The sequence below is a fragment of the Solenopsis invicta genome, chromosome 15, assembly GCF_016802725.1.
Source record: "Solenopsis invicta isolate M01_SB chromosome 15, UNIL_Sinv_3.0, whole genome shotgun sequence".
In the NCBI taxonomy this organism is placed as follows: Eukaryota; Metazoa; Arthropoda; class Insecta; order Hymenoptera; family Formicidae; genus Solenopsis; species Solenopsis invicta.
The window spans coordinates 7,317,616-7,330,014 of NC_052678.1; the positions used below are offsets into that span (position 1 = coordinate 7,317,616).

The window sequence follows — 12,399 nt, forward strand, 5'->3', positions numbered from 1 at the left end:
TTGCGAATTTCTCCAATATCTCTGTGTTCTGATAGCCCCCGAAAGAGTTCTAACTTTTATCATAATGGATCGAACCGCTAAAGTGAAAAACGCAAGACTTATATCAGTCAACTCTCTAAATCTGAATCAGTGGATAGTCACTGATTACCAGTAGCATACTTGGCACTGATGTCAGTGATTATCCACTGATTCAGATTTAGAGAGAAACTTCGAAATTTTTTAGTAAAATTTTTTTGGGGATTTTCTCCAATATCTCTGTGTTCTGATAGCCCCCGGAAGAGTTCTAACTTTTATCATAATGGATCGAACCGCTAAAGTGAAAAAAGCAAGACTTATATCAGTCAAAGTTCCAAATTTTTTAGTAAAATACATTTTGCGCCTTTCTCCAATATCTTTGTGTTCTGATATCCCCCAGAATAGTTCTAACTTTTATCATAATGGATCGAATGGCTAAAGTAAAAAACGAAAGTGTTGTATCAGTCAAAGATCCAAATTTTTGAGTAAAAATTTTTGCGTATTTCTCCAATATTTCTGTGTTCTGATAGCCTCCAGAAGAGTTCTAACTTTTATCATAATGGATCGAACCGCTAAAGTGAAAAACGGAAGTCTTATATCAGTCAAAGTTCAAAATTTTTGAGTAAAATTTCTTTTGCGAATTTCTCCAATATCTCTGTGTTCTGATAGCCACCGGAAGAGTTCTAACTTTTATCATAATGGATCGAACCGCTAAAGTGAAAAACGCAAGACTTATATCAGTCAAACTTCGAAATTTATCAGTAAAACTTTTTTGGGGATTTTCTCCAATATCTCTGTGTTCTGATAGCCTCCAGAAGAGTTTTAACTTTTATCATGACGGATCGAATCGCTGAAGTGAAAAACGAAAAACTTATATCAGTCAAAGTTCGAAATTTTTGAGTAAAATTGTTTTTGTGTATTTCTCCTGTGGCAGCCGTTCCATTAGGCGCCACCATTACGCGCGCTCGCGGACGCGCGCTCGCCAAACGCTAGTGCGCGCTACCGCCGCGAGGTGGCGACGCGGCCGAGCGCGGACGCTTTTTCGTGTTTAAAGAGCATCCACCAAGGGGATATAAGCGCGGGCGGAACCAAGCCCAGCAGCCTTTTCGCACTCACAAAGTGAGATCCTAGGGGCCTCTGTACCGTAACGGCATCTGAAGTAACCTATTGTTGAGTACTTTGTACTCTCAATTGACCGACTCCTGCCCAGGAGTCTACGGCCCAGGCAGAACTTGCTAACTCTACCGAGGAAACGCCTAATTCGAGCAAGGGACCTTCCCATCCGGTCGCAACCACCAGCCCAGCGACCAAGTAAGGACGAGTCGGAGCTCCGCACCTCGCTACCTTGGAGGCTCATCCCTGTCACCTTGAGGACGAAACCTTGGAAGACGACGGACCCCCGCACACCTAGAGGGAAGGACGTGGCGGTACAAACGCCGTCGTCGCCCAGTCAGGCCACTAGTAACCCTAAGGTACTATGGCTGTGTTCCGTTTTTACTGGCAGTGCAGTAAATGTGACGTCATGACAGTACACTGTCACAACTGTTCCAATATTACTGCATTACTGCCAGCACTGCTATAGCATCGTATTTCGGAACAGCATAGTAGCCATATTGCACTGTAGCTACCTCACCTTGGAAGCTGCAGTAGTCACAGTGGCAATATGGCTACCATTCATGACGTCATTGATGTTACTAGATGCTGTCGCAGTGCGCTGCGTACCAATAACGGAACGGATTTTTCACCACTGCCAGTACTGGCAGTTATATCGGAACACAGCCTTCATTAAGAGGGAATGTGCATTCGCCATTTTGGCTCCTAGCAGCTGGCGCGCCTTTCAAAGCCAATGATGTTGAATACGTAATGCTGCCAATTCAAAAATATATTATATGACATAACAATTTAAATGTATCAAAGTTTTATTTGCAAGTGAATAAAACAACTTAAAAAAAAAAAATATAATACGTATATAAAAATGTTTTTTTCGCAATACATTATAAAATTAAATATTGTGATACCGACAAATTTTAAGCCTCCCATATTCGAATAGTGTGAAAAGCAACGAAGTTCATCAGGAATTCCAGTTGTATCTTGACATGTTAAAAATTGTTTGCAGATATCACAAATCTTAAGTTTCAAGATTGCATTTATGGTACTTCCGGCAATGTAGTATAATATGGCTGCATCGAGATTGGTATATTGATTAAAATTGACCAAATCTACAGATTCTACTGAAGTGTTACTAATTTGCGAAACATTGTTGATACTTTCAGTGTAACTATCTATAAGATTATCGAGTAAAATATAATCTGAATCTTCCGTATAATTCGAGTTATTCACACTGCCAATATATTGCGAAACTATAATATATTGTAGAGCTCTGCGTACTCCAAGTGCGTTTGGCATAGCACTAGTCCTTCTTCGAATCTGAGAAAATAAATTTTCTAAGGCATCTTGTGTGGTACGACTTGTTAAAAAAAAGTCATATTTTTGCTGAAAAACATATTTCGTTAAATTTATTATTGAAATTGAAGTTAATATTAAACCTGTATTGAGAGGTTTCCAGCCACTTTTTTCAATTTGCATGTCCTGAACTATATCAATAAAATCATTTAAAAACTGTATTTTTTTATTTTGTTTCTTTTTGTTATAGATGTTTTCCTAACGCGTGATGTGCACATTTTAATCCAGTTACAAATTAGTCGTACAAACCAAGCAGTAGTTAATGCTTCAGATGGTAATAATTTTAACTGTACTGCTGTTTCTAAGCTTGCAACTGTTCTAATATCAAAATATCTAATAGCAGACCCTACATGCATTTTGGAAAAATTAGTTGGAAAGATGTCTATATAATTTAGATGTTGTAACAATCTCAGACTTACTGCAGATTCTACTTCTTTTTTCCATAAAAAAGTAATATAATTTCCGTTAACAACATTAGTTGGTAATTGCTGAGCTTTTTGAATATTTTCTGATAAAAAAATACAATGTGTTTGTGTTGCTTGTTTCAAATTTTTCACTAAATGACACGCGTCTGCAAGAACGTGAATAACTTGATCATGAAAAGAAAATGATGTCACACGATTATTTCTTGAAGCCTCTATTCCTAAATACGTCCACATCGCGCGATTATTAGAGCCCATATCAGAAACGATGCCTTTAACGTTAAGACCTGCATTACTGAGACATTCTATGATGTTTAGAACGAATTCACGCATATCAGAGCCTTCCGTTCTTGACCCTGTTATTTCAGCAGCTACAGCTTGTTTCCAAGTTGCAGAAAGTTCTCTTGCTAAAACAAGTGTTACATGATTACTTTCACCGCTTGCAGTTGAAGGTAATGTGATTTTACCGTACATTTTTTTTCACATTTGTCATAACTTAATTTTCCACTTATTTTTAGTTCGTCTATTGAAACTATACAATCTTTAGCATTAGGATGTAACCCATCAATTTTAGATTTCAAAGGATCTAACAAATCATAAAAAATTCCGAAGTCGATCTTAATATTTGCAATTCTTCGCGTCACAGTAGAATAATGAGGAAGTGGATATTTGCAATTTAATCTTAAATAATTATATCCATGAAGTCCGAGAGCAAAACGCATTCTTAAAGCTTGTGATATAGCCTCATTACTCCATTTTATTTTTGTACCGCTTTGCAGTGCTTTAACTTGTTCTTCAGAGAAACATATTTTTTAAATTTCTTTGGCCTTATTTAGTTCCTGTTTTAATTGCATATTTTTTTGCTGAAACATATTGCAATTACAGTTGAACTGTGGCTTAACTGATGCTTTAACATTTTCTTTTTCAGGTACTCCAATAGTATGTGAATTTGATGAACTACTCACTTCAAGAAGAGTGGATCTAAAAAATAAAAAATAAATTTAATAAAATTCATATCTTATAGAACAAAATTATTTAAAGTATTAAATTAGTACTACCGATGAAAACGATAAAAAATACAAAAGTAGATATGAACTTTTAGAAGTAACTAATAAAAATAGAAATTTAAGAGATGGTATCAAAAGTCTTCAACAGCATTCGTACCTTGATTTATACTTTATTCCGTAATTTTTTCTAGAATGAATTTATATTTATTATTATTATTATTAATTTACGAATAAAGATACGGACTGCAAATGAATTTTGTTTGATGCTTATAATTCTTAAAAAAGAAAAAAGGAATATTTCTTACGAGATATTAGGACCATTTGAATTATTTGTAGAAATAGAATTGGAGTGAGCACCATTTTCGTCAGAGCAAGAAATACTTGAATTGTATTGTAGTATCAAAGGAAATTTCATGCAAATAGGATCGGCACTCCTGAAAGAATAGAAAAAATTTATTAATTATTTTTATTTTGATTTAACTATTTCATAATTAAATTATTTTTTAAATTTAAATTTATAACCATATGTTTTAGTGTTAATTAACAATGTTAACAAACTTTAATAACCTATTTTAAATATATATTATATATACGTGTGTAAACTTATTACAGTAATTATTATATAATTAATTTTATACAAATCAATTAAAAAAATTTTAATTTAAAAGACAAAAATAATAGAAAACCATTTTTGTTTTATATTGTTAATCATTTTTGGCGGATTTGGTACATTAAATAATATTGGTATAGCATTCGCTTTTAATTTTTTTATCCCATCTTGCCTATGCTGTTCAAATTGAAAGCTTTCAAAGTGAATCTGCAAAAGAAATAAAATTAGAACTTAGAAGAAACAATTAAACAATATCTTATAAATGTTTGTTCAGTATTCATAGAAAGAAAATATTTGCTTTCTATGTTTAGTATTCATACAGCAAAAATATTTCATAAAGAATTCACAATCATAAATAATTATAAAAATTTCAGAAAAATTTTAATTTTTCAGAAAAGCTCTGAAACGTCATCTTTAAAACAATTGTGCCTATTTCCACCAACGCAGATTAACTTTGACCTCAGTTCAATTTACTTCTTATCTTTCCAATTCTTAGAATTAAAAAATTAAAGAAAGAAAAAGTTAATCTATATAGCTAGATATTGGTAGAAATGGGCATTACTGAAGAATGAAAAAGTTTCTAACCTCAACTTTCATTTCTTATGTATTTTAAATGATTGAAGTAAAACAACATTTATTGATAAATATAAGTGTTAAATATTTAGTGATAAATAAATACAACATATACCTCGCATAATCTTGAATTTGAGGAAGGTATCCATTTGTTACGCCGACAGTTTATAAGCCATTTCTTTCTTCTTTCGCCTTCTTTTGGAAAGCGAAACGTTTGATACCCGGCTTCACTCCTATTTTTACAATTTATTGCACTGCAAGCGCCCATTTTATATACTTAAGTCTATGTAAAACACAAAATTTTATGTAAAACAAAATTAGATGCCTTTACTTTGCTTGAATTCCCGGCACTGACTAGGAGCCAATATGGCGGATGCATATTCCTCCTTAATATAGTACCCTAGTAACCCTGTGGCCGGTGACGAATCGGATATCGACCCACCGACACCAACATCCCGTCCGCCGACGCGGGACGACCAAGAACAGAGAGGAGACGCACAACCCGCAGCCGACGACTGTTCGAGTGACGCTCCACAGTAACACACAAACGCAATCATATTTACACACCTACATCCGCGCTCACATATACATACACTCTCGCCCGCATCTCCTACATATGTATCATGGGATAATAAAAGTCTGTTCTTTATATTAATACCTTTAGTTCTTTGCAAATCGGCCTACCTTGCCTATTCCACACTCCAATATCTCTGTGTTCTGATAGCCCGCGGAAGAGTTCTAACTTTTATCATAATGGATCGAAACGCTAAAGTGAAAAATGCAAGACTTATATCAGTCAAAAATCGAAATTATTGAGTAAAACTGTTTTTGCAAATTTCTCCAATATTTCTTAGTTCTGATAGCCCCCAGAATATTTCTAACTGTTATCATGATGGATCGAATCGTTAAAGTGAAAAACGAAAGACTTATATCAGTCAAAGTTCGAAATTTTGAGTAAAATTTTTTTTGCGAATTTCTCCACTATTTCTGTGTTCTGATAGCCCCGAGAAGAGTTCTAACTTTTATCATAATGGATCGAATCCTTAAAGTGAAAGACGAAAGTGTTTTATCAGTCAAAGTTCGAAATTTTTGAGGAAAATTTTTTTTGCGAATTTCTCCAATATCTCTGTGTTCTGATAGCCCCGAGAAGAGTTATAACATTTATCATAATGGATCGAATTGCTAAAGTAAAAGACGAAAGTGTTATATCAGTCAAAGTTCGAAATTTTTGAGTAAAATTGGTTTTTTTCCGAATTTCTTCAATATCTCTGTGTTCTGATAGCCGACAAAAGATATATACCTTTTATCATGATGTATGGAATTTCTGAACTGAAAAAGGAAAGACATATATCAGTCAAAGTTCGAAAATTTTGAGGAAAACTTTTTGTGAGAATATCTCCAATATCTCTGTGTTCTGATAGCCCCGAGAAGAGTTCTAACTTCTATCATAATGGATCGAATCGCTAAAGTGAAAAACGAAAGTGTTATATCAGTCAAAGTTCGAAATTTTTGAGTAAAATTGTTTTTTTTCTGAATTTCTTCAATATCTCTGTGTTCTGATAGCCCGCAGAAGATATATACCTTTTATCATGATGTTTCGAATTTCTGAATTGAAAAAGGAAAGACTTATATCAGTCAAATTTCGAAATTTTTGAGTAAAATTTTTTTTGCGAATTTCTCCAATATCTCTCTGTTCTGATATCCCCGAGAAGAGTTCTAACTTTTATCATACTGGATCCAATCGCTAAAGTGAAAGACGAAAGACTTATATCAGTCAAATTTCGAAATTTTTGAGTAAAATTTTTTTTGCGAATTTCTCCAATATCTCTCTGTTCTGATAGCCCCGAGAAGAGTTCTAACTTTTATCATAGCGCATCCAATCGCTAAAGTGAAAGACGAAAGAGTTATATCAGTCAAAGTTCGAAATTTTTGAGTAAAATTGGTTTTTTTCCGAATTTCTTCAATATCTCTGTGTTCTGATAGCCCACAGAAGATATGTACCTTTTATCATGATGTATCGAATTTCTGAACTGAAAAAGGAAAGAATTATATCAGTCAAATTTCGAAATTTTTGAGTAAAATTTTTTTTGCGAATTTCTCCAATATCTCTGTGTTCTGATAGCCCCGAGAAGAGTTCTAACTTTTATCATAATGGATCGAATCGCTAAAGTGAAAGACGAAAGAGTTATATCTGTCAAAGTTCGAAATTTTTGAGTAAAATTGGTTTTTTTCCGAATTTCTTCAATATCTGCGTTCTGATAGCCCACAGAAGATATATACCTTTTATCATGATGTTTCGAATTTCTGAATTGAAAAAGGAAAGACTTATATCAGTCAAATTTCGAAATTTTTAGTAAAATTTTTTTTGCGAATTTCTCCAATATCTCTCTGTTCTGATATCCCCGATAAGAGTTCTAACTTTTATCATACTGGATCCAATCGCTAAAGTGAAAGACGAAAGGGTTATATCAGTCAAAGTTCGAAATTTTTGAGTAAAATTGGTTTTTTTCCGAATTTCTTCAATATCTCTGTGTTCTGATAGCCCACAGAAGATATATACCTTTTATCATGATGTTTCGAATTTTTGAACTGAAAAAGGAAAGACTTATATCAGTCAAATTTCGAAATTTTTGAGTAAAATTTTTTTTGCGAATTTCTCCAATATCTCTCTGTTCTGATAGCCCCGAGACGAGTTCTAACTTTTATCATAATGGATCGAATCGCTAAAGTGAAAGACGAAAGTGTTATATCAGTCAAAGTTCGAAATTTTTGAGTAAAATTGTTTTTTTTCTGAATTTGTTCAATATCTCTGTGTTCTGATAGCCCACAGAAGATATATACCTTTTATCATGATGTTTCGAATTTCTGAATTGAAAAAGGAAAGACTTATATCAGTCAAATTTCGAAATTTTTGAGTAAAATTTTTTTTGCGAATTTCTCCAATATCTCTCTGTTCTGATATCCCCGATAAGAGTTCTAACTTTTATCATACTGGATCCAATCGCTAAAGTGAAAGACGAAAGAGTTATATCAGTCAAAGTTCGAAATTTTTGAGTAAAATTGGTTTTTTTCCGAATTTCTTCAATATCTCTGTGTTCTGATAGCCCACAGAAGATATATACCTTTTATCATGATGTTTCGAATTTCTGAATTGAAAAAGGAAAGACTTATATCAGTCAAATTTCGAAATTTTTGAGTAAAATTTTTTTTGCGAATTTCTCCAATATCTCTCTGTTCTTATATCCCCGATAAGAGTTCTAACTTTCATCATACTGGATCCAATCGCTAAAGTGAAAGACGAAAGAGTTATATCAGTCAAAGTTCGAAACTTTTGAGTAAAATTGGTTTTTTTCCGAATTTCTTCAATACCTCTGTGTTCTGATAACCCTAAGAAGAGATATATCTTTTATCATGATGTATCGAATCCCTGAACTGAAAAAGGAAAGACTTATATCAGTCAAAGTTCGAAAATTTTGAGGAAAATTTTTTGTGAGAATATCTCCAATATCTCTGTGTTCTGATAGCCCCGAGAGGAGTTCTAACTTTTATCATAATGGATCGAATCGCTAAAGTGAAAGACGAAAGTGTTATATCAGTCAAAGTTCGAAATTTTTGAGTAAAATTGTTTTCTTTCTGAATTTGTTCAATATCTCTGTGTTCTGATAGCCCACAGAAGATATATACCTTTTATCATGATGTTTCGAATTTTTGAACTGAAAAAGGAAAGACTTATATCAGTCAAATTTCGAAATTTTTGAGTAAAATTTTTTTTGCGAATTTCTCCAATATCTCTCTGTTCTGATATCCCCGATAAGAGTTCTAACTTTCATCATACTGGATCCAATCGCTAAAGTGAAAGACGAAAGAGTTATATCAGTCAAAGTTCGAAACTTTTGAGTAAAATTGGTTTTTTTCCGAATTTCTTCAATATCTCTGTGTTCTGATAGCCCACAGAATATATATACCTTTTATCATGATGTATCGAATTTCTGAACTGAAAAAGGAAAGACTTATATCAGTCAAATTTCGAAATTTTTGAGTAAAATTTTTTGTGCGAATTTCTCCAATATCTCTCTGTTCTGATAGCCCCGAGAAGAGTTCTAACTTTTATCATAATGGATCGAATCGCTAAAGTGAAAGACGAAAGAGTTATATCAGTCAAAGTTCGAAATTTTTGAGTAAAATTGGTTTTTTTCCGAATTTCTTCAATATCTCTGTGTTCTGATAGCCCACAGAAGATATATACCTTTTATCATGATGTATCGAATTTCTGAACTGAAAAAGGAAAGACTTATATCAGTCAAATTTCGAAATTTTTGAGTAAAATTTTTTGTGCGAATTTCTCCAATATCTCTGCTGTTCTGATATGCCCCGAGAAGAGTTCTAACTTTTATCATACTGGATCCAATCGCTAAAGTGAAAGACGAAAGAGTTATATCAGTCAAAGTTCGAAATTTTTGAGTAAAATTGGTTTTTTTCCGAATTTCTTCAATACCTCTGTGTTCTGATAACCCTAAGAAGAGATATATCTTTTATCATGATGTATCGAATTTCTGAACTGAAAAAGGAAAGACTTATATCAGTCAAAGTTCGAAAATTTTGAGGAAAATTTTTTGTGAGAATATCTCCAATATCTCTGTGTTCTGATAGCCCCGAGAAGAGTTCTAACTTTTATCATACTGGATCCAATCGCTAAAGTGAAAGACGAAAGGGTTATATCAGTCAAAGTTCGAAATTTTTGAGTAAAATTGGTTTTTTTCCGAATTTCTTCAATATCTCTGTGTTCTGATAGCCCACAGAAGATATATACCTTTTATCATGATGTTTCGAATTTCTGAACTGAAAAAGGAAAGACTTATATCAGTCAAATTTCGAAATTTTTGAGTAAAATTTTTTTTGCGAATTTCTCCAATATCTCTCTGTTCTGATAGCCCCGAGACGAGTTCTAACTTTTATCATAATGGATCGAATCGCTAAAGTGAAAGACGAAAGAGTTATATCAGTCAAAGTTCGAAATTTTTGAGTAAAATTGGTTTTTTTCCGAATTTCTTCAATACCTCTGTGTTCTGATAACCCTAAGAAGAGATATATCTTTTATCATGATGTATCGAATCCCTGAACTGAAAAAGGAAAGACTTATATCAGTCAAAGTTCGAAAATTTTGAGGAAAATTTTTTGTGAGAATATCTCCAATATCTCTGTGTTCTGATAGCCCCGAGAAGAGTTCTAACTTTTATCATAATGGATCGAATCGCTAAAGTGAAAGACGAAAGTGTTATATCAGTCAAAGTTCGAAATTTTTGAGTAAATTGTTTCTTTTCTGAATTTGATCAATATCTCTGTGTTCTGATAGCCCACAGAAGATATATACCTTTTATCATGATGTTTCGAATTTTTGAACTGAAAAAGGAAAGACTTATATCAGTCAAATTTCGAAATTTTTGAGTAAAATTTTTTTTGCGAATTTCTCCAATATCTCTCTGTTCTGATAGCCCCGAGAAGAGTTCTAACTTTTATCATAGCGGATCCAATCGCTAAAGTGAAAGACGAAAGAGTTATATCAGTCAAAGTTCGTAATTTTTGAGTAAAATTGGTTTTTTTCCGAATTTCTTCAATATCTCTGTGTTCTGATAGCCCACAGAAGATATATACCTTTTATCATGATGTTTCGAATTTTTGAACTGAAAAAGGAAAGACTTATATCAGTCAAATTTCGAAATTTTTGAGTAAAATTTTTTTTGCGAATTTCTCCAATATCTCTCTGTTCTTATATCCCCGATAAGAGTTCTAACTTTCATCATACTGGATCCAATCGCTAAAGTGAAAGACGAAAGAGTTATATCAGTCAAAGTTCGAAACTTTTGAGTAAAATTGGTTTTTTTTCGAATTTCTTCAATACCTCTGTGTTCTGATAACCCTAAGAAGAGATATATCTTTTATCATGATGTATCGAATCCCTGAACTGAAAAAGGAAAGACTTATATCAGTCAAAGTTCGAAAATTTTGAGGAAAATTTTTTGTGAGAATATCTCCAATATCTCTCTGTTCTGATATCCCCGAGAAGAGTTCTAACTTTTATCATAGTGGATCCAATCGCTAAAGTGAAAGACGAAAGAGTTATATCAGTCAAAGTTCGAAATTTTTGAGTAAAATTGGTTTTTTCCGAATTTCTTCAATATCTCTGTGTTCTGATAGCCCACAGAAGATATTTACCTTTTATCATGATGTATCGAATTTCTGAACTGAAAAAGGAAAGACTTATATCAGTCAAATTTCGAAATTTTTCAGTAAAATTTTTTTTGCGAATTTCTCCAATATCTCTCTGTTCTGATAGCCCCGAGAAGAGTTCTAACTTTTATAATACTGGATCCAATCGAGAAAGTGAAAGACGAAAGACTTATATCAGTCAAATTTCGAAATATTTGAGTAAAATTTTTTTTGCGAATTTCTCCAATATCTCTCTGTTCTGATAGCCCCGAGAAGAGTTCTAACTTTTATCATAGCGCATCCAATCGCTAAAGTGAAAGACGAAAGAGTTATATCAGTCAAAGTTCGAAATTTTTGAGTAAAATTGGTTTTTTTCCGAATTTCTTCAATACCTCTGTGTTCTGATAGCCCACAGAAGATATATACCTTTTATCATGATGTATCGAATTTCTGAACTGAAAAAGGAAAGACTTATATCAGTCAAATTTCGAAATTTTTGAGGAAAATTTTTTTTGCGAATTTCTCCAATATCTCTGTGTTCTGATAGCCACGAGAAGAGTTCTAACTTTTATCATAATGGATCGAATCGCTAAAGTGAAAGACGAAAGAGTTATATCTGTCAAAGTTCGAAATTTTTGAGTAAAATTGGTTTTTTTCCGAATTTCTTCAATATCTCTGTGTTCTGATAACCCTAAGAAGAGATATATCTTTTATCATGATGTATCGAATCCCTGAACTGAAAAAGGAAAGACTTATATCAGTCAAAGTTCGAAAATTTTGAGGAAAATTTTTTGTGAGAATATCTCCAATATCTCTGTGTTCTGATAGCCCCGAGAAGAGTTCTAACTTTTATCATAATGGATCGAATCGCTAAAGTGAAAGACGAAAGTGTTATATCAGTCAAAGTTCGAAATTTTTGAGTAAAATTGTTTTTTTTCTGAATTTCTTCAATATCTCTGTGTTCTGATAGCCCACAGAAGATATATACCTTTTATCATGATGTTTCGAATTTCTGAACTGAAAAAGGAAAGACTTATATCAGTCAAATTTCGAAATTTTTGAGTAAAATTTTTTTTGCGAATTTCTCCAATATCTCTCTGTT

The 12,399-nt window shown here is 32.9% G+C and overlaps 1 protein-coding gene across 1 annotated transcript; it reads right to left on the reverse strand.

Annotated features, from left to right (window-relative positions):
* Nucleotides 1–4,426: 4,426 nt before the first annotated feature.
* On the reverse strand, nucleotides 4,427–5,674 carry LOC120359638 (THAP domain-containing protein 5-like). The gene is made up of 2 exons (XM_039457830.1): nucleotides 5,206–5,674; nucleotides 4,427–4,724 (listed from the first exon to the last, which is right to left on the reverse strand). The coding sequence occupies exons 1-2, from the start codon at nucleotides 5,356–5,358 to the stop codon at nucleotides 4,569–4,571; spliced, it is 309 nt and encodes a 102-aa protein (XP_039313764.1). The 5' UTR covers nucleotides 5,359–5,674; the 3' UTR covers nucleotides 4,427–4,568.
* Nucleotides 5,675–12,399: the final 6,725 nt, after the last annotated feature.

Bases quoted from the DNA above. Each gene is read 5' to 3' on its own strand.
- LOC120359638 (XM_039457830.1), bottom strand. From the start codon at position 5,358: ATGGGCGCTTGCAGTGCAATAAATTGTAAAAATAGGAGTGAAGCCGGG. The intron at 4,725-5,205 runs GTATATGTTGTA...TTTCTTTTGCAG, and splicing joins CAAATTCAAGATTATGCGAG to ATTCACTTTGAAAGCTTTCA.